This window comes from Phoenix dactylifera, chromosome 1, assembly GCF_051530095.1.
Source record: "Phoenix dactylifera cultivar Ajwa chromosome 1, Ajwa_hap1_PhDact_Kaust_v1.1, whole genome shotgun sequence".
In the NCBI taxonomy this organism is placed as follows: Eukaryota; Viridiplantae; Streptophyta; class Magnoliopsida; order Arecales; family Arecaceae; genus Phoenix; species Phoenix dactylifera.
In genome coordinates, this window is record NC_143190.1 from 75,673,326 (window position 1) to 75,700,433 (window position 27,108).

General features: G+C 37.7%; 1 protein-coding gene across 4 annotated transcripts in view; it reads right to left on the reverse strand.

Annotated features, from left to right (window-relative positions):
* The window catches only part of LOC103720999 (Transducin family protein / WD-40 repeat family protein), a 38,722-nt gene extending 12,847 nt beyond the window's left edge, over positions 1-25,875 (reverse strand). For 2 of the 4 annotated variants that reach the window (XR_003388293.3, XM_008811002.5), the window contains exons 1-17: positions 24,612-25,875; positions 19,382-19,871; positions 15,442-15,529; positions 15,147-15,328; positions 13,357-13,493; positions 12,455-12,521; positions 11,574-11,724; positions 11,311-11,425; positions 9,876-9,951; positions 9,577-9,759; positions 7,939-8,099; positions 7,164-7,269; positions 6,668-6,881; positions 6,289-6,569; positions 5,866-5,987; positions 5,165-5,309; positions 4,345-4,437 (exon numbers count right to left, since the gene is read on the reverse strand). Coding sequence is in view for 2 of the 4 variants with exons in the window: in XM_008811002.5 (XP_008809224.1) it covers positions 4,345-4,437; positions 5,165-5,309; positions 5,866-5,987; positions 6,289-6,569; positions 6,668-6,881; positions 7,164-7,269; positions 7,939-8,099; positions 9,577-9,759; positions 9,876-9,951; positions 11,311-11,425; positions 11,574-11,724; positions 12,455-12,521; positions 13,357-13,493; positions 15,147-15,328; positions 15,442-15,529; positions 19,382-19,871; positions 24,612-25,642 (3,642 nt within the window). In the remaining 2 variants the exon portion in view is untranslated. Of the gene's footprint in view, positions 1-4,326; positions 4,438-5,164; positions 5,310-5,865; positions 5,988-6,288; positions 6,570-6,667; positions 6,882-7,163; positions 7,270-7,938; positions 8,100-9,576; positions 9,760-9,875; positions 9,952-11,310; positions 11,426-11,573; positions 11,725-12,454; positions 12,522-13,356; positions 13,494-15,146; positions 15,329-15,441; positions 15,530-19,381; positions 19,872-24,611 lie in introns of all 4 variants that reach the window. The other 2 variants (XR_606254.5, XM_008811003.5) reach the window with 2 other exon arrangements.
* Positions 25,876-27,108: the final 1,233 nt, after the last annotated feature.

Consider the following 27,108-nt stretch of genomic DNA (forward strand, 5'->3'; position numbering starts at 1 on the left):
CATGCTCAATGTTAGTCTTGCAATTATCCTCAAGTAAACTAACATGGGGTTCTTCGAAAATATCATAAGTTGCTTCAAGAGTATCCCATATTTGTTTGGCAGATGAACATATATAAATTTGGTTGAAAATATTTTTATTAAATGCACAGTAGAGAAGGTTCATAGCCTTAGCATTTAGTTCAGCCAAATTTTTATCGAACATACTTTCAATTAATTTCGTGGGTGTGTGTAGGCCATTTGTTATGACATTCCATAACTCATAGTTTTGTGATTGAGTAAAGATTTTCATTCTAGCTTTCCATTGAATATAGTTAGATCCATCAAACAGTGGAGGTCTGTTTGTGGAAAGTCCCTCAGCAAGTAATACGTTATGTGGGGTTGTCATGATCTTTGGCTCTAGTCGGTTAAGACTACAAATAATATTTGAGCACCTGCTCTGATACCACTTGTTGCCCAGTAGATACAACCCAAGAGGGGGGGTGAATTGGGTCTTTTAAAACTTTTAAGCTACTTCTAGCACTTTTTGATTAATTATGCTAAGTTGTATATATGCGCAGTGAAAGTTAAACTTAGCGACAGTTTGATGTATAGAATGTGACTTGATTGAGTATGCTTGCAACTAAAGAATTCGCGGATAATAGTTAAGCAAGCAATTTATCTAAGTGAGTAAGTGTGTGAGTTAGATAATGACAAAAAGCATTACAAACACAGCAAACATATAGTGGTTCGGTGCACCCCAGCACCTACATCCACTCCCCAAGACTTCTTGGGAATTTCACTATAATCCTACAGATTACAGTCGGTTGTTTTACAAGCTCACAACCCAACTTGTTGTTTTGCGAGATCACAACGAACTCGGTCGGTTTTCCCAGGCTCACCGACTAGAACCAACCCCGATTGTTTTCCCGGGCTCACAATCAAACCCTTTCACGTTGGTTTTACCCTCGGCTCACCAACAAACCTATCTCCGTTGGTTTTCCCTTCGGCTCACCAACAAACCTTACACCGTTGGTTTTCCCTTTGGCTCACCAACAAACCTTAACCCCTTGATTCAATCCCGTGATTGAATCAAGTTACAAGATAATAAAACAAAGTTTAAAACAAATCAAAGCTTCTTAAACAAGCAAATATAACAATATAAACAAACAGAGTAAAGAGAAGCCCTCAAACGAGTTTTGAAGATGGAGGAGCTCGACTTCTTCTTTACTTGACCCTCTTCTGATTTGGCACGAAGTAGAGGATCACCGAGGCAGCACACTGATGGAGAGGAAGCTTTGGGATTCACTTGGAAGCTCTTCTTCTCTCTATTTCTCTTTGGATGGCCCTTTTTGTGCTTATGGGAGATTTTCCTTGTAATCTCTTTCCTAAATGTTTTCTCCCACTTCCATCCGTTCTCTCCTAGCTCTCTTCTTGTTTTTATAGCTTTTGATAACGTGGAAACAAGAATATAGCCGTTAGAGCCAAAAATAGAGCCGTTGGAACCAGTCTGCAGCTCCTGACAATATGACCGTTGGGTTTGGAGTCGACTCGCGCGATCAGGAGTCGGCTCGGCTGTAGCAGGAGTCGACTCGAGCTTTTCCGGAGTCGACTCGGCAACTGTTCCAAGTTTGAATTAAAGTTGCCGTCTTGACTGGGAGTCGACTCGACTTAACCCGGAGTCGACTCGCCAACTTCTGGCGCTGACCTGGCAATTTTGGAGTCGGCTCATCCTCTGTAGTCCGTGGATCCAAATTTGAATTTTGTCCACTCGAGTCGACTCGACTGTCCTGGGAGTCGACTCGAATCTCAGAGCCCGAACTCCCGATTCTCTGTCTTTTGGCTCATCCAGTCTTGGAGTCGACTCGAACTTCCTTGGAGTCGACTCGGCTCTCAGTTTCCGAAAGTTGGTCTTCTGCCATCTTAGTGTAGCGCTGCCTTGGAGTCGACTCGAGCTGTCTGGGAGTCGACTCGAATCTCAGAGTCGGAAAACTGATCCTCTGTATTTTGGAGCCGCGCTGCCTTGGAGTCGACTCGACTTGTCTTGGAGTCGACTCGCCTCTCAGAGACGAAAATACCGTCTTCTGTCTTGGGGTTGCGCTGTCTTTGGAGTCGACTCGGACTTTGTGGGAGTCGACTCGAATCTCAGTGTCCAAAAACTGCTTCTCTGAGTTTTCCCTTGTGTACCACTGAGAGTCGACTCTCGCTTTCTTTGGAGTCGACCCGACAACCATTGGAGTCGACTCGCATTCCTCAGGAGTCGACTCGAATCTCAGGGTCGAAAATCCCTCTCTGACTTTTCTGCCTTTTACACCCTGGAGTCGACTCGTTCTACTCTCGAGTTGACTCGCCAAGCATTGGAGTCGACTCGAATTCCTCAGGAGTCGACTCGAAGACTATTCTTTTAAATTTTCCTTGAATTTGCTCCTCCAATTTGAATCTTTTGAACTTGAGACTTGGGCCAATAACTTGTAGCTTTCTTCCAACTTTTCTTGAGTGCTTTTAGAGGCCTTCTTGTGTTCTTCCAACTTGCTATGTTCCTTGCAACATAAATATCTTTCTCCTTGCAACATAAACATTAGTATCTATACTTCAAGGTTTTGTGATCATCAAAATCAATCTATGAATCAATCTTTGGGTCATCACATAGGTATCTATATATAATTATAAATTTACCCAGTTAGACTTATCAAACAGTCGATAAAGGATCATATCTCAAATATTTTTCAGTCACATTACATAGTTGCTAAGGAGGGTGGGCTTCGGCACAATTGTAGGGTTGATCTATTGTAACCTGGGTGTTATGGGTTCAAAACACGGAAACAACCTCTTTGTATATGAGAGTAAAGCTGCATACATCTAATCCTCACCAAACCCCATAGTGGGAAGAGTCTCTTGTACTAGAACACCCTTTACACTATATTGTTTCTATGCCACCCTTATTTCCTTAACTACAGATCTACCATGACTAATATGATTATTTTTTAAAAAATAAAATAGCATGAAATGTCTATTGTTTGACACACATCATAAGTAAAAATATAGTATGACGTCTGTGTTTTGTTCAGTACATATTATATGAATTAGTATGCGGCTCATTAGGTAGAACTTATGCATGGTTTATGAAAGGCACAACTATAAGGTTGCTCCATCGTGACTTCGTTGTTATTGGTTCGAAACATGAAAACAACCTCTTCTCACATAGGGTAATGCTGCATACATATGACCCTCTCCAGACCTAGCAGTGGCAAAAGCCTCATGCATTGGGCCGCCTTTTTCTTTTATGTAAGGTATATTAATTCACCAACCACTTTGGTTTCTTGCTGATGGGGCATATCTCTATGTAACTCCACAAATTTGGCCTAACAGACTAGATGGCACATTTAATGCAACATTTTTTGTGCCTTTTTTATGTATGGTATATGAGTTCACCAACCACTTTGGTTTCTTGGTGACGGCATATCTCTACGTAACTCGACGAATTTCGCCTAATATACTAGATGGCACATTTAGTGCAACATTTTTTTTATGAGGAAGTTGGGCATATCACAATTGTCATTCAACGCAACAACGAAATCCTTATATCAAGGCATATAATATGATATAAACCCCCACCTTGAAAAATAATTTAAGCTTATGAATGAACCCCTAGTTTTAAATAGATGATTGTTTGCATGAAATCCATTATCCTTAGCAGCTGCTAACTGCAATAAGTGACAAGCTCATTGCTCCATTCAGTTTTATATTGACTTTGGTGGACAACCATTAAAACTGCAAATTCAAGTATGAACACCTCAAGTTCAAAGTATGGAAGGTGTACTGATGTTAACACCAATTTGCATATATGAATTATATACTTCATCAACAATTGTAATGACATAACAAGATCCACTGGACTTATACTTTGTAAAGAAGAACAGCCAACTAAAGCAACACAACTGGGAAAGCTGCTACTCTGACTCTTTAACTGCAACCGTATCATGCCCAATTTAACAACACAATAATTCCAAAAATACTCAGGATTCTCAATACTTAAAAACCCATTAAAGTTGAAACTCATAAGTTTGAATATAGACTTTTTTTTTATTTGCCCAAGTGCTATAGCTTGTAAATTCATGTATTTAACTGTAAATCCTATCTTTCTCCTATCTTTGAGGATACATCCAAAGCATCAAGGTAATGTCTGCTGCCAACAGAGAACAATATTTTTTGCATGCTACCCAGTATTACAAAATACATTCATATGCATAGCAAGTGCTTAATGTATAATAAGTATTAAAAAACAATTTCCTATTAGTAAGCAAGCGAAATTCCAGAAAAGTGCGACTTTGCACAGGTAAAGTTGCATACTTGATAAGGTCACCTAACCTGAGAACAGGCTTCCTGATACCTTCCAACAGCACAAAGAAGATGAGTCCCTGAAAGCGATTTGTCCGTCCTCACCATATTGGCTGCAATGACCTATATAACAACATGGTTATAAAAAAAAATCAATATGGTAAGGTAAACATAGAAATATTTGATGATAGTATAGCTTCAAACGTAGGGTTATAAATGAGCCAAAACATGAGCTAGCCAAGCATGGCTCTAGCTCGGCTTGTTTTACATTCGAGTCAAGCTTGAGCAAGCTCATTAAACTCCAAGCCAAACTTGAGCTGACATGAATAGCTCATTTAAAATTTTGGTGAGAGCTCGGATCTTTCAATGCTATCATTTATATAGTTTCGACTAATTTTTTATTCTATTTTAATTTATTTATTTACATTTCACCCTTTTATGAATTATATTAATTTATAATAAAATAAATACAAAAATATTTTTATATTAATAACAGCTATAGATATAGCTAATATATGTCAATTAAATTTCGTACATATTTAAATTTTAAGCTAAATCAAGCTGAGCTCGAGCTAGCGAAGCTTGGCTCACTTGCTAACTGTGCGAGCCGAACAAGAGATAGCTCACAAATCGCTTGCTCATCTGCCAGCATTACTCAAAAGACCCAAACTGGTCTAATTAATCTACAAGGTCTTCCAAAACAGACCCCAATTAGATGTGAAAAGATTTCTTTCTTAAGGTTATTGTAACCAAGATCTGAATAATAATAGTAATGGTAATAGTAGTGGAAAGGGTAATGTAGTAATAGCAGCAGCAGCAGCAGTTGTGAAATGGAAGGTAGATTATTCACCTTCACAGCAAGTTCATGCAATGACCTCGACACAGCAGATGACAAAGCCACTGCTCGTAAGGCATTGGGATAAAACTGAGATCCTTCTGGAGGGGTGGAGAGTAGCAAAGACACTGCAGCCTCCAAGTCTCCAACAGAGACAAGCCTGATTTACAGATTAAATCATCAAAATGTACATCTAGTCAACCTGTAAAACCATATCCAATTGAAAAGGTACCCAAGACCCTTCTCTCAATACAAACAAGAAATCATCAACAGAATACATATATCTGTTCCCATGATCACCAGGCAGCATAAGCAAACACCTAAGTTGACGAAAGTTAGAATATAAAACATGTGATCACACCATGCAATGAGTTGGCTATACTATTCCCACACTACCAGGTCTTTTTTTTTATTTTGCAGGAATTTGGGTTGGGGCGTGGGGAGGGTGATCAATATTTGGCTTTCAATATTTTATATACCCTCTATATACATGTAAACAAACAATTAATTAGATAAAAGAGGTCTTAAGATGTTATTTGATTGTACTATTTGCTGCCACTTTCATAATGCTGTGATTCAAAAGAAAATGATGGTTACATGATTACAGAGAAGGACAAGAAATATTCTCTACATGTACAGAGAGACTGAGGGAGGATTTATGATAAGAAATACACCATACAAACAGGGACCTTGTGAAAGATTCAGAAACTACTCACTCATGTACACGCTTCTGAATTGCTTCTTCTCCATCCAATTTTTCATGCCAAGGAATTCGCTCATTTGCATTCCCCTGCAATTCCTCTGGCTTGAAGGCCATGAAATTAAGTTGCCCACAGTTCTGCAACCCATATAATTTTTCTTTTCAAGTAAGGAATAAAATTGGAAGCACATGCATATATGTATGCATGCATGCATGCAGGCGTGCGTATGCATGTATATACGCATGCACACATGCAATCTATGAATGTATGTAACTAAACTTTTCAACTGCACGACTCCCTTGGCTCTTTCTAATCATTGCAATTATCAGATGAGTAAGCATTTAGAAACAGTAGCAACGAGTGTGGCATGATAGATAAATTATAACAAAGATTAACAAACAAGGAGGTCCTTAATTGTTATGTAATTTGTGTTATCACCATATCTTTTGTTGCCCTTCCTGGAACAGATCTTTCTCGAGATGCTATCCTGTTTAGTATAGTGAGACTTTCAGCTTCTGATACTGATGATTTAGAAACCTCCTGCAGAGATCTGTTTTCTGATTTATCCACTGAATGACAAAGAGCTTGAGGCAGTTGTAACCAGAAAAGGGCTTCTGAAAATTCACCAAATACTGCAGCAGCAAAGGCAAATCTTGCTGCAGAACCTTTATTTGAAACAGAAGAATACAGTCTAGCCCTTTCATCATCAAGTATGCATCCTTCCTCCCGGAAAGAAAAGGTGAAAGCATATGTATCAATCCAGGTTGAACTTATAATTTTAGGAAAACTATATCAAGAAGAAAGAAAGATAGGATACCCTCTTTCCGATATGGTTCTAAAACCTTTAGAAGTAATTCAGGCACCACAGAATCCCCAACTGCAGGAAGGGTTGAATCGATCATGTAGTTGCGAAGGTCTTGAACTGATGTTGGACAGGTTTCAGGAGTCTGACAAGATAACGTATCGGCAGTTGTACTGCTCTTACTGAACCAAGAGGATTTTACACCCAGTTGCAAGATCATTCGCAGTGCCTGTAGAGAGGACCTATGATGTAAGTTGTCAATCCGCAAGTACTGTATATCTTTAAAATGTAAATCAGTAAAAAGTGTAAATACACGTGCAACCTGACATGAACTGTGGTCTTCAATGAAAGCACATCATGCGCACAATACCTGACCTTAACAGAGACTAATAAAATTTCAATTGCAACTAACCTATTACTAATGGATAAAATTGGTGCACTCCATCTCATCCAGCATAAGTAGATCAAATACCATACAGTATAGTGTTTGCAAATGTTGCATATTCCTTACCAGGGCATGTGCTGTGGGAAGTAGTATGGGTAAGCATAATGGCATTGGCCGGAATCTCTCTTTCAAGACCCTTGGCTTGAAGCTTGAATTGTTCTTGGCATCATTGCTGAATATCATAATGATAAAAATGCATAAACAAATGTCAAGCAAATCTTGAAGCACCATATTTATGTAAGAAAAAAAGCATCAGAAAAACAGCGAAAGTGAAACCACCAGCAGATAATGCAATAAAGAAAAGCTATATTATATGTTGTTGGCTATGTGGTACAAAACTTTCAAGATCGACATAATGGAAAATACAGCATAGAAAAAGGGTTTTTTGTGCGTATACCCTTATAAATATATAAAATTCCATGTATAGCCTCGCAAATTTATTATTTGAGGATACCTTTATAATTATTTCTTTTTGCATATATACCCATATAAATATCCGAAATTACATGTATAACCTTACAAATTTACTATTTGTGTGTACCTTTATAAATTATTTCTTTTTGTGTGTATACCCTTATAAATGTGTATATGCAACATTCAAAAAGAAATAACTTATAGTGGTGTACATGCAAATAGTGATTTTAAAAGGGTATACATGCAACTTTATATACTTATGAGGGTATACATGAAAAAGAAATAATTATAAGAATACATACAAATAGTAAATTTGCGAGGGTATGCATGCAATTTCAGATATTTATAAGGATAAGCATGCAAAAAATGTAGAAAGAAAATGTAACAATGATGATGATTGTAACTGTTATAATTGGAAGCAACGTACATATTAACCTCAATAAGACGAAAACTGCTGTCAGCTCCAGCAATGCATAATACCAGTGGTTCATTTTTGTTTGTCCTCGTTGGCAACCAATCGAGTTCCAATACAAGGGTTCCAGGAGACTGTGGCTGTAGAAGGGCATTTGCCAATGGATCTGATGTATCCTAAAAATTGGTAACATGTGAAACTTAGTACAAACATGAAAAATAACAGTTCAGTCAGTAACTCTAAGGATGGACAATTACTTCACATTTCTCATAACCAGATGGGTTTTCTGGATCGGTAAGATATGATGGAGGGAATTCTTTGTACTGGGTGTCATTTTATTTTTCCCTAAATATAATGATGGGTAATGACATCAATAGCTATTAAAAATTTTGATAGCCAATCAGATGCAAAGACAGGATTTATAGCCTATTTCAATGAACAAGAAGATACCCATCTCTTTGATAATGTCATTCAGTTAGTTCCTTTTTGTATTATGACTAAATCTGAAAAATCCTTGTTATGTATTGAGTTTTCAGGTTTGCACGTGTATCTATTGCACATTTTAAAACACCCGTTATCACTAGTTAGCAAGTAGTCTTCTTCTGGAGGAAGTTATGTATTCTAACTTATCCATGTACATCTTTTGTTTAGCCAAGTAATCTGAGATTTTCACTGTGACTCTAAAGTATGGTGATAACATTGCAAACAGCTAATTATTCCTCCTGCCTCTGTTCCTACAAGATACATTTCATGCATCAAGCTAATGAATTTGACAATTAAAACTTCAGGTATCCCACATAAACATCAAGAAAAGACACCTTTTAAATTTGATCTTGAAAAATCGAAATCATTTTAGACTAAGATTTAGAATCATATTTAGAAAAAAAAAATGGATGGAAAGAAAATATAATAACAAATTGGAAAAAAATCTACTTGGTTTCAGACTTGGTACAACCCAAAGTCATCATTCCTTTTGGTTCGCACAACCAAAAAAATTTGCCTTGGGTCTACAGGAAGATAAAAAAATAAGGAATTGTATCAAGAACCATGTAGAGAGAGAGAGAAAGAGAGAGAAAGAGAATGTCCTTAGGTTTCGAAGGAATTTTTATAAGTAATTCAAAAAAGAATCGATTTGATCCCAGTCATAATCTCTATTGGATTCAAGAAATTTTTGATAGAGGGCCGAACACAAGGAATCGAGGAATTACAAATGAATGTACAAAAATAGTTTCATTCTGTGAACCAGAGACTCGCAACACAATCAAGAAGATAAAACACATTATTGAAATGGGAAAAGTAATCGTCAGATGGAGAGGACAACAGAAGAACATGTAACAACAGGATTGGAGACAAGGGAAATTAATGCAAAGAGATAATTTCGAGCAAACTGAAACACAAAACTTAAGACAACTAGATAACTTGTTTAACCAGACAATAAATGGCAAATCACAACTATTGGAATGTTCAAGGAATGCATGTTGAAGATGTCTCATTGTCATGAAAGATTCACTTTCACTACCAAATTGCATATCACTTACCAAAATCCAAATTTAACCTTTCAGTCTGCATCGACTTGGATCAATAGAGTAGATGGTTCTTAATCATTGTAGAGATTAAAAAAAAAATGATAATATAGCTTCACTTTTTACTTACAAGATCAAATATTGAGAATGTGTTGTCATAAAAGAGCACAGCAATACGCCCTCTGCTGCGGTCTCCAGAAACAACAGGGGAGAATTTTATCCTCCTAATTCCTTCTCTATGAGTAGTAAATGACGAAGAAAGACCAGTTGTTACATCCCACCAGCGTATGTTGCCTAATCTGTCCCCCATAACCTGAGGATGAATAATGAAAGTCATCCAAAAGTTTTCTTGGTAAGAAAAATATCTAAATAGAATAGGAAAGCAAGAACTTCAACTTGTGAAAACTACTAAAAGCACAAAATACATACTACGTGGGGAAGGCGATATGCCATAGCAGTAATTAATCCATCTGAAGAAACAAATGAAGACGAAGGCCATTTTGGTCTGAGAAACAAGGACACAGACATCTTTAGTTAACGGAAAGCCACATCATTGACGTGACAAACAGAAGAATAGAAAATTAAAATTGAAACTGATATAAAATTGAAACTGTCAGTTTAAGAACGTCTGTCCACATCACTGTTAGAAGTCAAGGAACAAGAGTGAGAACACAGTAAAGCATTAACATGCCAGCTTTCACATCCACTTTCGAGTATAGTAGAGACATGATGCTTTTACCAGCATTCAGAGAAGGAACTGGGCCAACTGGCTCAATGGAAATCAACTTAATGGATCAGCTTAATAGAAAAGGGCTTGCTACCAAGCTAATTGGCATTATTTATGCGAGTCTAGTAATAAATACTCTTGAATAGAAATTCTTCTGTTGGTTAAATTTAGCATAAAGTTGGTAAGAGAAAATGCACTTCTAAACTATTATCTAGCAGTTCTGCATGCCTCTGTGTTTATCATCAAAAATGAAGAACCATCTGTCTTAATTAAAATTACAAATAATTAAAATTTATTACAGCAAATAGGATGTTCATAATAACAAAACTTAAATATATATAGAGAGAGAGATCCTTTGAAAGGTAAAATTCCAAAAACCAAGACTACAATGATGTAAGAATGAGAACAGTATGGCCCAAACATATCTAGCTTGTGTTAAAAGAATGATCATCCACTTGTGTTTTCTTATTGAAATTCTTTTTCGATCATTCTTCAATTACAAATACAATTACAACAGTATGGCCCAAACAAATCTAGCTTGTGTTAAAAGACTGATCATCGACTTCTATTTTTCTTATTGAAATTCTTTTTCGATGTTGTCTAATAACCGAAGTGAAAAGTTCATTCTTCAATTACAATTACATCATAGATTTACAATTGTAAAACAATATGTAAGCATTGTCCGGTATGTTTTATTCCTTGAAACCTGTTGATAGACAAGTAAAATCAAAAGCAGAGATATGTTTCCAGCCTCAAGCAACTGCAGCAAGCTGGCATTCCTTAAAGAATCAAGAACCAGTAAATGCTCCCAAGGGTGTTTGCCAGAGATATCCTAAGTGTGCAGACTTTCAAAATTATTATTATTATTATTATTATTATTAATCATAAGCTTCAGAGGGCCTGTGGCCTGTCCTCAAGAAATAAAAGGTTTCATGCTATTTATAAATTTTAATATATTGGAGCTTGGATTTAAAACATCTTCAATTCATCCTTGAACTATTTGTGCATGAGTTTCAAGTAAGAAGCAGAGATGCATCCTTTTTGAGTTTGACATGTTTTGATCACATCATGAACATGGGGTATTTTTAAAATCATAATCAACCCTTCAAGTACTGGTTTGAGTTAAAAGAGAGATACCTAAAATCTCGTATTCTTCGTCCGTGAACTTCAAATACGCCAAGGGCACCATTCACTAATGCAAATGCAAAACTTTCAGATGTGTCATCACCAGAACTTTCCGAGCTTGTTGCTTCTAGAAATTAATAGTAGGATCTGTAGTTTAGCAATACTTAAAGAATGACAAAAGCAGATATGCAACTGTTTAAGATAACACATGACAAATTACATTTTTCATATTAGCTTCAGCAGCAAATACTATTTCTGAGAACAAATTTACTTACTAGATTCCATAGAAGTAGCAGTTGCAGTTGCACTGTATGACCGCTCCTTGGATGATAATGATGATTGCCTAGAAGGTGCACTTTGATTTGGTCGAGGTGCACTTGGAAGTGTCCATTCCAGTACCGTAAATGGAAGAGCCAATGATCTAAGCTACATGAGTAAATAAAGCATATTGAGAATCATATTTGTACTGCCCTTGAATATCTGTATAAGATTCAGTCAAATGCCGGTGAGAATAATGTGCAGGCAAGCTTCAAAAAGATTAAAAAAAAAAAAGATGGCCAGCAGAATGAAAGGAAAGATGTTATGGCACCTTATTTTCCATGCATTCCAACACACAACATGTCAACAGAAATTGTTCAAAAATTTATCCATAAAAGAAAGGTCAAAAAATAGATTGATGATGTAATTTCAACTGCTGAAACAGTTCAGTTTCCTAATAATTATCCAAAAAAAGCTACATATATCGATGTTCAGAAAAAACATATGGACAGCTACAGTCACATGCTACATTTTACTTATTAAAAGGCTTTTCCTTTATCATTCAAATTGTAATGGATATAAACAAATTCCTTTATAGTTATTAGTGTTTCTACTGGATAGCATAATGCATAGAGGCCATCTAATTAACTGCTCTTATTATAAGTTAGAGCGCATCTAAAAGAGTTGAAAATCAGATCCACACTCAAAAGAGGACTTGTTCCTTCTGAGATGTTGAATGGCATCATCATCCATTCAAGAGACCGGTGTAAAATATCCTATCTCACAAAAGTACTTTGATGCTAGCATCAGCTAAATATATTAATCACTCCATTAAGAAAGTTCTTGCATTATCAATTTGTGGAGTATAGATTTTGCAAAAGTACATAAAAGTGCATACCATTATGGGATTCTTTGTCATAGCCCACACCTCCACAGGAGCATCACGAAACAAAATGAGAATATACCTGCAGAGGAGGTTAAGTCAACTTATGAAATAAGATGACCAAAAATAAATGCATTTTGACTTGAAATATTGATAAATAATCAAAATAATAAAGAACAGACAAAAAATTACAAAGACAATTAAACATGGACTATCATACAGGCTATAATCAAAGCATAATCAAGCATTTCTTTCAAATTTAACTAGTCATCTAATGTTATACTGGTTTATAACAAATTTTGGACAGTTTAAACAAGGAATGTGATTGCATCTCCTGGCCTGTCCAACACTCTTTTTTTTCTTCCTCCAAACTTATCCCCATCCTACCTTTTTATGCCAATTTTACCCTTTCCTTAAAGGGTGGAGAGTCACAAATACGCTCATCTTTTTCGTTTTTCTTTTTCTTCCATCCTTTACCTATCTCTCTTGATCACAAAAGTGGGAGTGACTTCAATTAAATGCCTATATCATTGAATCGTGACAGACTTTCTAGAATAACTACCTACCTACACCTGAAGCCACTCAAGCATTGGCTCCTGCTTTACGTAGTTAATCTATAAATTAACACATTATCTGCATTGCATGTGATGAATCACAATCATCCGTAGGACAGAATAATGATATTAAATCACAAGATCACAAGCATCCATCAAATATTCCTTTTAGAAAAGTCATATGGGATGGACCATGTACGCCGATGAGATCGGTTATGTGCATCAAATATGTCAAATGCTAGTAGTTACAAATTAAAATAAAATATAGAAGTTACCAAATCCTAAATATTTCTGAAAAGCATGAATAAAGAGGAAAATGTATCTTCAAAGTAGTCCTCAAGAAAAGTTAAGTTCAAGGCCAACCTTCCAGATGAAGATGCCCTCAGAGCTCTTATTGGGGCACGTTCTGGCTTTTGAAGTACTCGGAATGTACGATTTAGCCCACTTCTAAGGCAGGTTATAACAAGTCTATTATTATAGCCACCTCCCTTATCGTTTACCTAAATTCATCAAGTTATGCATCAACAACAAGACACTGTAACAACTAAAAAGTTATACTGCAAAGAATGATAGGCAAATAATAATATATATATATATATATATGCTTTATGAGTTATGATAATTTGAGACTTCCAAGACCATTGTCTGTGGGTTCAAATCAACCAAACAATTCTAATATTAAAATAAAAATGAGATGAAAAAAAATGAACTTATAAGCAAAGACAGTTTCAATAGAAACAGTTCTATGTGCATGTCGGGTATACTAGCAAACAAGGATGAAACAGAATAACACCATAAACATGGCATCAGAGAGGCAGAGAATTACATAGAATCAGTCAGTATATCAATCCATGCCAGTACATAAATTTTATTCCCAACAATAAAAAGACATTTCCAATAGTAAATGGTAAATTGCTAACAGTTAGCTATTTTGCAACTTATATTATATTTATTTTTTAAACTTTGAATAACAATATTTCTCCAATTACATAACAATATTAAATTGAAAAGTCAACAATATATCTAGGTTTCCTGGAACGGCATCCCTTACTGATTTTAGAACACCAAAAACATTTTTCTGTCCTTTGTTAAATAAAATAACTAAACTTTAATAAAAACAAAAATTCAAATTAATGTTGCAAATGGATCAAAAAATATCCATCCAGACTTGTTTCTGAGTTTGAGTCTATTCGGCTAAAGGCGCAAATTTTAGCATTTGATCTTAATTCATATTTGCACCCATAAAAAAAGCAGATATAATTATGGATAAAGAAATATCGATATTCATTTTCAGCTCTATCTAGTCTCATGTAGCTTTCAGAAGTTACAAAAGGGGATAAGTGACAACACCAATATGTTTTCAATTTTCTTTCCATGCAGTGACATCTTTAATTTGTGAATTGCATCCTTAACAGTCAGCTTTTTAATTCAAAGCATCTAACTAGTGAGTAATGAGAATTCACTAAAAAAATTCATGATGCATTAGATGTGGTTATTTCTTTTTGTTCTTTGTACAATCATTTATTTTGTTTTAGAAAAAATAACAACAAAAAGTTGGGAGGCTTGTATACTAAAGTAGTTAATAAAACTTAAAGTGGAATAATATTCTAACCACAAACTTTATATTATCCAAGTTATATAAGCATTCACATCTCTATTGTTAATACACAATTTGTATCAATATCCATTTAAATGAATGGATTTTAGCATTTGACTAATATTTAGAATCCATAAAAATGGATACAGATATAAATAGACTGGCATCCGATCTGTATCAGATCAGGTTTGAGCCCTATTTCAGAAAGTATACATATAATTGGATTTTTTTTTAACAAACCATCAAATGGAAATAGGCTGCTTGCTACAATGTTCCATGTTCAACTAATGATGCAGATAGAGCAGACCATGAAAGTAGCTTTGCTTCAGAACATAGTAAGTCAAATAGCATCTATATTTAAAAAGCAGCAAATGCAGTTCATCAAATGCGATAAGACAAATGTACAATGCAGCTACTGCTTAAAGCAATAAGCACAAAGGTAAGCTCAGCCTTATATCACAATATGACATAGAAGTGCAGATATATTATGGAAAATATGGATGAAAGTATTGGTTATTTTCTACCAGATTGCGATATTCCGTATAACCACAAATACCTGACTGTATGAGAATGAAACGAGCCTGGAATTCCCAAGCCATTTTAATCCCCTTATAATACTACTGTGAACAGAAAAGCTCACTGCAACTGCATTGGCAGAAACATCGATGACATCGATAGTTCCACTTTGAGTTCCTAAAGCAACAAGTGGAACTGCTGGAGCAGGTTTGTTGCCCCCACCTTCAGATAGAAAATTTTAACTAATCATATACGACAAATTTGCAGATGATAAAAGTAAATATAAGAACTAATTTGAGTAAAAAAGCATGAACAGATCGGGTTGCAGGAATTACGAGCCAAAGTGGCAATTAGAGATGGAGATGGTACGGCTAGAGTGGTCACTGTAGAAGAAAGAAGATGAAGCTGGCCGGTTAAGCTGATCTGCATAAGAGAAAAGGACTAAATAAGATGTAACAATACTGTAAAACCAAGACAGTGAAACCAAATGAGCATTAGAAATATTTTGCCTAAAAGACAAAGTTCCACTAAGAGTGTCAAAAAGTGCCCGAGCAAATAAGCTTGAGTGCATAGGTTTGTGCACATGTTCATAAAGTTGAGCAAGTATCTTATTGTACACCTCTTGTTGGATCAGATTGCCAAAACAGTCCTCACACTCATAATTGTTTACATGGGCTAGTTTTAAAGACCCTGTTCTCTCTCTCTCACACACACACACACATGCCCCCTCCCCTCCCTCCGCCCCCCACCACACCAGGGATCCAATGATATACCACACCATGCAAAGTGCTAGTGCATAACTAATGACACAAGAGATTTTCATTCATCTCAAAAGAGATCAGTCTTATTCATAGGACTTCCACCTGATGCTCTTTTCCCTCACAACTTCCAAGTCCCCTCTCCTATTTAGCAATCAGAAATGATATTTCACAATTTCCACCAAAGTCACTTATTAAATCCATTAATCCATATGCTTGTCAGTTCTCACTCTTTGCATGTTAATCCATTACACCCTTTCATTGTTGAAGCTCAGGCTAGGCTGTATTGAACCTGATACACATCGTTGACTCATTCCCCTAGCAGCTTTAGCTTTTTGGGTTCATTAGTTTGTTAGCAGCTTGTAGCTTTGTACAAACAGGAAAATAATATTCCATGGATGACGCCAATGGAGACCATGCAATCAACTGTCAGCTTTTCCTCATGCCATCGCTGGATTGCTCTAACTGATTTGCTGCAGGAAAAGCAGAATATGTAAGGAAAAAGCAATTGAGCAAATGGCACAAAAGCATGACGCCATGACCTGCAACCTGTCTTCTGTCACCACCAGAAGCATGAAATTACACAACATTAATGCCTACATTTGCAGCAACTTCACTCAATTCACCTTTCTCACCAAGCACATATTCTACGATTATCGATTACCATCTTAGCTTGCATCAACTCTAGTCACCATAGGCAAAATTTTATGAATTTGGCTCCTTAGCCCTTCACTGCATCTCCTAGTTCATCTCAAGTATCATTTTAATTCATCTTCTGAACTTCACAAAGTGGCTGCTTCATACATTAAATGTGATACTATCATTTATTTGTCCATTTTGTGGCAAATTCCCAATATTAGTTCAACAACAAATTTGAGTACAGAAATGTGGTTGAAATAGTTATACATCAGTTTCTATGAGTATGCTGAAAGAATAAATACTTTTCAGGCCCAATACGTTGTTGTATTGTTGCAGATATTTCTCTTTCTAAACACACAATTACTGGTACCGCTATTATGATTCCAAATATAAGGGTAAAAATGGATACAAACATCCATATGAGTCCATAGATTTCTTTTATGGATTCCAATGTAGAAAAAGAATTGATAGCTTGTACTTCTGTCGTATGAGACACTCGTAAACAAAGCTCACTATACCGGCACCGGCTACAGTACAAATACCTTATCAGTATGGTATTTAGCACGGTATGCATGCTGTACCGACAACATTTTCTTATACCTAACTATGGTACCACCAAAACCAAGTGATGCAGATTGATACAACACAGAATCGAGCGCTAGTTTAGATCAGTTTGGACCTGTCCTACTCATATACCAAACCAAACCTTGGTACCTTACCGATATGGTGCAATACGCCGGGCATGGAGTAGCATCGATTGGTAAGACAAACCTGACTTACAAATGTTCAATGCATACACTGAACTGAGTTTTCCACTCTTAGGATGGACCTCATCTTAACATATATATCTAGCTAAATAATGTAGTATGAATGGATCAAAGTGTCATGCTGTACCACTATCCACCAGCCATACCAAACTATACACCCATCAATATCATACCCTATCGATACATGGTAGTACATTTCATACTTTTCATGTGCCTACACCAACAGGTGTACCATGCATTACTATGGTGCTGAAATGGGTACCAGTACCAAGACTTTAAACTTTGCTAACATGGTAATAGGTTAGCTCCAATACTTGTTCCTCAAGTTTCCAATAAGAAAGTCAAAATTGCATAGAATTTTAGAGGTCAAATTGGTTTCTGTCAAAATGTCATTGGAGAACTTAATTTGAATACTAAAAGCTAAAAAGTTAATTAGCCAACAAAATCAAAGAAGAGTCTTACAAAACCAACTCTAAATCTATTAAATTAGCAAGTGTTATCAAAAAAATATGGGATGGAGCTTATCTATGCCAGTTAAATTGACCATATCAAACTTTGATATAACCATAAACATAATCATCAAACCTTCTGCTAACTTTCTAGGGTTAACTTTCATTTATTCTAATTTACCAAGCATTCCTATTGATGTCCACCTTTGATGTTATTTCAATCAATATCTTTGTTAGCATTCCTATTGATGTCCACCTTTGATGTTATTTCTAGGGTTAACATAATCAATATTGATGTCCACCCTTTCTCACATCCTTCAACATACATTGAAGCATCTCTCCTCACAAGAGCCCCCTTAAAACCATCTCAATCAGTTTTTCATCACTTTTTCCTTAATTCGTGCACTCTCACACTCCACTAATATACTCATTTCTTAATTATCATTGGTTTTACTATGCACATCTTTAACATTCTCATTTCTGCTATCCTTTTCTTAAACCATTTTAATTGCTCAATATTCTAAGCCATACAACATCGCAAGCCTTATTGTTGTTCTATTTAATTTTCTTTAGATGCATCAATCACATAATACCATGGAAGCACCTCTCCACTTCATCCAACTAGCTTTTAGTTTAGTACACACATCTTCATGCATCCTTTCATTATTTTTTTTAATAATAAATCCCAAATAACTCAACTAAACATTATGTGATATTTCTTGTACATCGGTCTTAATTAGGACCTCATATTCATTTCATTTTCATTAAAGTTGCATGTTATAAATTGTCTTTGTTCAGCTAATTTCTAAGCCCTTATCCTATAAGTTTTATTCAATGAATTCTATTAAATAAACACTATAGAACATCATCCTTATTAGCTTACAAAGTTAAGTTCTATTGTTACAGCACAAGAAGGCTTAATGCTTGTCAAGGTTCCGACATACATATCCTTAGTGATTTCAATATATTGTCATGCACACCATTTCTTCATAAAACCCATCAAGTTTAGCTTCTTGGTACCCTATCATAAGCTTTTCAGACATCAGTAAAGGTCAATTTGAAACTTTTTTTTTATTTCTCCGTTTGTTTATCAATTGCCTATGTAAGAAGATAGCTTCCATTATCGATCTTTCAAGCATTAATCCAAATTGATTTTCTGAGATTACTTTCATTTTTCTCAAACACTGCTACAATTGGTCGCCAATCTGAATTTGAAAGGTGGAGGCTGGCATTTGGTTGACAAGTCACAAAAAACAAGTCAAACTATGAAATGAATCCAAATTTGATCAAAGTTTAGCATTATTCGGGTCAATAGATATCATTGAAGGTCTTTGTTCTTGAAGCGCATTCACCTCCTTTAGGATGGTTTCAGATCAAAATGCCTTGAAATTATGTATATCATGATCTAAGGAAAAAGGTTAATAAATGAAAAAGAAGTTAAAAAACATAAAAGTGTCACACATTAAAAAAAACAAAACAAGTAAACCACACAAGCAAAACTGCATAAGCTCCAGAATTGTAACCTTTTACAGACAAGAAAAAAGTCCGCGTGCTACTTAAAAAGGTATCATGTTACTAGTGTTAATTTGCATGTAACAAGAAGCCAAAGTGGGAAAAACAATTTCAAGAAGTAAAACAGTTATAATTTGTTCATCCACAAACCTTCATGGAAAATTCTGATGCAATAAAATTGGAGTTTGTTAAGCGAACACAGCTACTGCCGACAGGCTCTGGTTCTTTATCTGCATCTGGTACAGCTCTAGATAACAAATTATCAGTTGATCTAGTATGTGTCTTTGAAGCTAGTTCTTCACCGACCACATTAGACTTGTTTATATTAAGTGAAGCTTTCTGAGCATCTCTAGCTTTATCAGAAGTCAGAAGCCAGTTCCAAATTTTTCCATCATCAGAAATGGAGATCAGATGTGACTTGGGACCAAAATCCATTTCTTTATATAAACTTTTAGGTGAAGCATAGTCAAGATCAAGTGAAGACTGTGTATATGATGACTCTGAGCAAAGCCTGACAACATTTTGAATAGCAGATTCTGATTGGCAAAGAGTAATGGCAAGAACAGCTGGAGATGGTACAGCAGTACCAATTGAAGGCATTAACTCCTCCATTGTACACAGCACATGCACCTGTTCTCCTCTGCAGTCATAAGGTAATAACTATGTTGGTAAGTTAAAGAGGCATAATGTTTTGTAACTTAATTCTCAACCTGATAAGCTAAATGTTTGACAAGCCAAATTGGCAAGTCATAAAGGAAAAGGCATTCCAGCAGCATATACAACATGCCACAGCAAGGACATATTTAGTGTCACTTTAAGAAGTAGTTCTATAGATTTTAAAGCACAAAAGTACTTTCTAAAAAAGCACAAGTATTTGGTTATATACTCTGAGAAGTGCTTGTACAAGGGGAAAAAGTCAAAAAACCACTTTGAGACCACTTTGAGAAGAAGATAGAAAACCTAGCTTCTAGCTTTTTCTATAGTAAGAAGAACTTCTAAAAAGCAAAAAAAAAAAAAGATCAATACCAAACACGCACTAAGAAAAGAGTCATATATTCAGTTAGCTTGTATCTTAATGCCTTCTACGTTCCCTAGATTGATAAAACTGCTCCAACCATGAAGAGATATCATGCCATGTGCAAAGTATCCAGATAAGTCCAAGATTAAATTCTTCTTGACAGTATTAAGTATTAACATATCACTTGCAAACAATGCATAAACACACATACATACACAAATATATATATATGTATGTATATATATAGTGCATATGGTAATGCACATGGCTATTCAAGAATTTAGATAGAGGATAAATTCTAAAAAGATTTAAGTACGAATGAGATGCTGATATATCTTTCCCATAAAATAATTTACGATTTATTTGCTATATTACAATCTTAATCTATAAATAAAATTTATGTCTTTACTATGTACAAGCCCATAAATAAGCCCATCTCCATCTCTCCCTGATTTGAGATTCCATATGAACAGGTTGGTTTCTTTGGAATTTATATTTCGGAATAATGAGGAAAACATTAAAAGTGTGAAAATCACAAAAGATGTGCAAATTATATATTTATTAATGAAGTATGTGAGTATTTATACATATATGGAGAAGGCCATTGGGGTGAGGCACTGAGGTGAGATAAATTAAGAGAAACAAGATGCCCAATTCATAGGAGAAAAAGGAGACCTAGAAGAATCTCGATCCTCCCAGTATGGTGAGCTTGAGGCTTAAGTGGGTTTTGGATGAAGAATACACATCAACCTCCTTGGGCTAACTTAGTGTCATCTCGATAAATGAATTGATCTCAGCTCTCTCTCAAAATATGGTCCACTCAATTAAGAGGGAGGGAATGCAGTAGAGTCCCAATTAAAAACGAGAGTTCACTAGGTTAATAGTGCTCCCTATATTGGATAATGGAAGTGGAATATGAGTCAATAAAAGGTTTAAATCAGGGAGATTTTGGAACAATATGCACTTGGGAAAAAATAGGGGTATTATGGGAAGAGGGTATTTTGAAAATGGGTAAGTTTTCGTATAGCATACTATCACATTTATATAGTGCTAGATGATATATAGAGAGAGAGATGGATAGAATCCGATCGACCAGATTTGAGGTCGGACTTGGATGCGAACTACTACCTCTAAACTGGTTATATACCAAAATTCATGTTATCTGCAGAAAACGAGCCTATCGATCAAGTGCTCAAAAAGGCCAGTTTAAATAGACAAAAACAATGCATGTTTTTGACCACTTGATGTATAGGCTAAGCCTAAGGGTCTCCAAATCATATGCTTTTTTGTGTATAAGCAATATAGAGATAGTAAATCACATCCAACAACTCAAATCATCCATGTCAAACCCTCATCATATGGTTAAGACTAACAAATCTGACTTAAAATCTGATCAACCAGATTCTAGTCCGCCTCATATGTTAATATGAGGTATATATATGCATGTAAGCAGATTCTAGGCCCTCATTGATTAATATGCATGTAAGCAGACATGTATATATATTGCAACAATTAGTTTTTTCTTATCTTTCCTTCCTATGAAAGAAGACTATGGTCAAGGAAACATATAAGAAATCAATAAGATGCTGTCATTACTTTTAACTGCCAATAGCATAATCTAATATTTTCAATAAGCTTGGCTGACCTAGTGATATGAAAAAGGACAGCAAAAGGTACAAATACAACTATCACATTCACTATTTTACATGGCTAACAGCTGAGATCCAAAACCAGAAAGCCTTATACCACCTATATGCTTCACCATCCATTTCTATCTTGTCAGAAGCTTAACAAGAATCATCATATCCTCTATCACCAAAGCCGTCCAGGCCTTTAAGAATCCTGTTACTACCATCAAACATTTGACTCAAATCTAAATCACACTTGCAGTCACTCCATTTTTATGAGGAGGTTTCATACACATATCTAACTTTGTCCTTACTACGTTTAGCATACATCCACTCCATGTTCCTGGTTCTTTTATGATCACATAGTTGCAAATATAACCTCCCTATTGTTCACAACTCGTACAATAAAGCAAATTTAACCAAATCTTACAAAATTTTCACTTTGGTGCACAGATTTGTCCCACCACAAACTACTCAAGATATATCCTTAAATTATCTACAACATCTGATCGTACTGAAAATACCCCAATTAACCTTGCCATCCTTTTCTAGTGTTAAGCTTAGTTAAAATCAAAAACAATTATTACCTAGAAACTTCTGATTATAAAGTTGAACGGCTTATTGTCAAAGTTGCACCATGAGAATTCAATTATTTTGTGCATATATTCTAGATCATATGAGACATATGTTACAAAGTGGAGATAGTTGAAGGGGATGTATGGTGAAATTATAAAGGACAATATTAGAAAGGCATAAGAGAAAAAAAGCATGGATCAAGGAGAAGAAACCTAAGTACGAAAAATACCTGACCTTGAGCCATAAGAAGGAAAGGTAGCTCATATTTTATACAGAAGAGTCAAGAAGAGGTTGAGATGAAGACCTTATGATAGTCTAAATAAAAGTTAGCAAGAATCTCAAAAAGTTTGTCCTGATAGAGAAGCCCTTAGAGGAACAAGTGGTGGACATTTTGTTTCGAACATAACCCTAAATAACTGGAATAAGTGTTGTTTGTTATATTGTGAATATCATTATGGTTATGTACTAACATGTGACATCCGGAAGTTACTTGTCTTTGTATTTCTGGTCTTTTTTTGTTCATATTGGAATATTACGAGTCCTAATTCAATCCAAACTTAAAGATAAAAGGCAAGGAGCAATGTTTTGTGCAGCCCACTCCATTATTGAACCAAATTAGTAGGATGGATTCTGTACTTCCTTCTCTATTATCAGTTTATAAGTTCCTTTTGGATCATTTCTGTTTTCAAGATATAGAATCCAATATATGATTTTAGATTTGATTTCTCAGTCCTAAGTCTATGTTCCAATCCAAAACCTACTCTTTCCTTTCTGCCAAACATTTAATATCCAAAATGAGAACAATTAAACAATATTACAAACTATCAGCTCCTTGACTTTTGAGTTATGATTTCTTCCTCTTAGAGTAATTATGATTGCTAAAAATATGAAACTTCTTTTACAAGGTTAAAATACAAGTTTGAATCCTAATAAAAATCCAAATTTAGAAATCACATAATAATATTTTTCCTACAAATCGTGTTGGTGGCTACTCACTTCTCTTTTCGTTGGTATTTTTTTAGGAATAGTCTCAAGTTTTTCCCCATACTTTTTAGCTGCCAAGGGAATGCCACTTTGAGATCAATTTACATGTTTCTTAGTATAACCATCCAATTCCACTCAAAAAATTAATCACACCACTGCAATCATTTGCTGCCCCCAGAAGTTGCGCTAATATAGTCCTTTAAGCCATTAATCAGTTATGGTCCCAACAATCCAAGGTCATGGGAGAGGTGAACAAACACAGACCTAACCCTTGCTCTTTTTTTTTTCTTTTCGCACAATGCTGCCCTAGGATTTGAACCTCCGCTATTGCGTTTGCTACCCAAGCCTTTCACCATTGCACCAAGCAATAGCCCCCTCCCTATTGTAGTCCTTTATCTGCAAAATTTAAAAAACATACTATGCTTCTTAATGCTCTTCCTTGACTTCATACCATGCTAAGCTCACCTTCTGCCTAAACTTTAGACAATACAAAATAATGATCAGTCTCATCTCTTATAATCTTTTTCCTCGTGTTTTACAACAGTGCATTGGTCCACATGCTTTTGGAAATGCACCCTCAGAGTGGTTGGTCGCTTGTGCGCATCCTCATCTATCTTCTTGCATAATATGGTATAAGTATCAGGCTCTTGCATATTATGGTTTACGCATCAGAAACAAAAATTCAAAACAAGATTTTTGATTGATATATTATACATTTCGCATCCATGAAATTCCCAAAAGAGTGAATTTTTTTTTTCACATTCTAATATGACCTCAAGTTTTCAATCTCAACGGCTCAAACAATCAACAAATCTTTTATAGCCACAAGTCCACGTCCACCTATTAACTGGTGGTCTTGCCAATGGTCATTATGTCATTGAAGTCAAGAGCCATAACATATTACAATCCTTAGTGCATCAATACTATAATTAATGTCCATTTATTATTGTCCCAGGATCATTTTCTCGGGAAACATGAGCTTTTGTTCTAATCTGTTCTCGCAAAATCTTATTTGTGTTTTTCTTATGATCGAAATACCCCTTTTGATCATAAACTCTCAAACACTATGCAAAACCCTTCTTAACATTTCTTGCAGAAGAGCATACTTCGGAATCCACAGAAGACAGACAAAAAACAAAACTCACTGAATGCGAAGATGACTTGAGGGCCTTACTCTTTCCGCTTCCAGATGCTGAGCTTCCCATCAAGATGAGCACAGTAGAGCAGATCGAGATCGGGATCGGGCACCAAATCGAAGAACTTGCCGCAACCACGGGGCAGGGGCGTGGAAGAGAGGGAGGCGCCGTACTGGAGGTCGAACACGATGAACTCCTTGGGGAAGGTGATGAGGAGGATATGCCTCCACCGCGGGGAGAAGCAAAACCGCGCAAAGAAGAGAGGGAAGAGGGCGAGGGCAGGGGAGGATGGGGAGGCTCCGCCGGCCTCCCTCTCGATCTTCTGGAGATCGGAGAGATCTCCGATCCCGGAGACTTGGTGCTCCTGTATGGAGACGTCGCCATCCACGCCGCCGGCGCCCCCGCCCAGGGCGATGGCCGAGAGCAGGAAGCCCCGGAGACCGAGGGTGCAGAAGTGCCGGGAGTCGAAAGGATCGCGGCGGATGCAAGAGAGGTACTCCGGGGCGGCGTCGTACTTCCAGAGGCAGCGGCCGGAGGCGGCGTTCCAGAGGGCGAGGAGGGAGGGGCCGTGGATGGAGGCGAGGAGCCAGGAATCGGAGCGGACCCAGCAGAGGTCCTGGATCCCGAGCCTGGACCGGTCGGCGGAGGAGTCCAGGTCGAGCCAGAGGAGGACCTGGCGGGATCGGAAGTCCCAGAGGGCGATGCGGCCCTGGCGGTCGCCGACGGCGAGGCGGAGGTGGGAGTTGGAGGCGTCGTCGAGGGCGGATAGGTCGCGCGAGAGGGGCTGGGGAGACCAGCGAACGGAGGTGACGAAGGGGGCGAGGGCGTGCGGGGAGGTGGAGGAGGAGGTGGCGGCACCACCGCCGGAGGAGGAGTGGTGGTGGTGAGGGGGGGGCATGGGGAGGACGGAGACGAGCTGCATGGATCGGGGGTCGGCGACGACGACGCTGCTGCCGGCGCCGTAGGCGAGAAGGCCGCTGGGGCTGCAGTCGGCGGAGCCACCGTTGCTACGGCTGGGGGGGCCGGGGAGCATGCAATCCCACGCCTCCTGGGATCGCGGTGACGCCATCCTGCCACTCCCTCTCACCGCCTTTCCTTCGTCCACCGCTGCCTATTTCTTTCTTGACTTCCTTCTATTACAGGCCAGCCTACAGGTTGGTAGGAACCAGAAAGGGGGGAGAGGGCAAGAGGAGGAGATCGCGATCGCAGCAATAAAACGGAATAAAGAACGCAAACAATTTCAAGAAAAGGAAGAAAGAACCAAAAAAAATTCTAGAAACAAAATCAAGATTCAAGGAGCTTGGGGAGCGGCCTACGATACTCGGGTTTTATTAGAAGACGCAGCGGTATCCACGAATGAGCCCCGGGCACGTGCCCCAGCGAATTGGAGGGCCGGGGGCCCGCATGCGCTTGCCATCAGCCAGCACGGTGCCAAACGGATGGGCGAGCACGAGAAATTATACTAACACCACGCACGTGGAGGTGCATCATGCCAACCATGTATCTCCGTTTCTGTAGGCCTTCATCATACACTCCAATTACTGCTTTACGTAGCTCATCTCCGTTTATTTCCATGGTGCACCTAGTGCAGAGTATAATTTTCCGGCATTTAGCATTCCAAAGTAAAAGAAACTCAATCTCTTATTCTAGGCACAAACCTGTTGTATAAGAAATTACTGTTTCTCTTTGGGCATAGATAAAACACTGATTCTCTTCGTTACTGTTGCTGGAAATTGGACCCGGGGGCCGCCGCGAAGCCGGGGAAGGAGGAGCTCCACTGCTGCAGGAGGCGGACGGCGGTGCGCCGGCTGGCTGCGTCCTTCGCTGCGGGGGGTGTGCGAGTCCTGCAAGGAAAACCGGTGGCCGGGCTCCCCGGCGCCGGCCCTCTGATGCCTAAGTCAGAGGGGGCAAGTATGTGGAGAGAGCAGGGAAGAGAGTATATGGAGAAGACAGCAAGAACATTTGGATAAGATAAAGAAGACGAAGAGGATGATGTCCTCAATTGTGTCTGTGCTTTCCGGAGGGTTCAGTCCCGGGGATCTGTTTCCGTTTTCGTTCTCCCTTTTTCTTGGTTCTCCCAGGTTCCCTTTTATAGGAGGGGATTACGTTACCTGGGAGGTAACCGGGGGATTTGTCCCTGTCTGTAGTAATTGGGCACGATTTGGCCCATTTATGGCATAGTGGAAAACAGGGCCGAATCAGACCGGAACCAGGGAGTTGTCACGGTCGATCGGACCTGTTGGAGTGGTTGAACCGCCGGCCGTAGCGGGCCTGGGGTCTGTGGATGGTGAGTGCATTTATTACCGAATGAACCGGCGGTCAGGTAGAGCCATGCGCTCTGATGGTTCAGTGATCCGGAGATCGTCTTGGGCCGTGTTCATTAAATGCCTGAGTGCATCGGAGACTTGAGGGAGTCTCATGCATTAATGGCAGGTCGTGCCGAGTGCCTGCTGAGATCTTATGCCTTAATGGCTTGGAGATAGTGGCAGGTCGCAAGCTATAGGAGTTGTCAAGTCCTTTGGAGGGTTGGGCGGA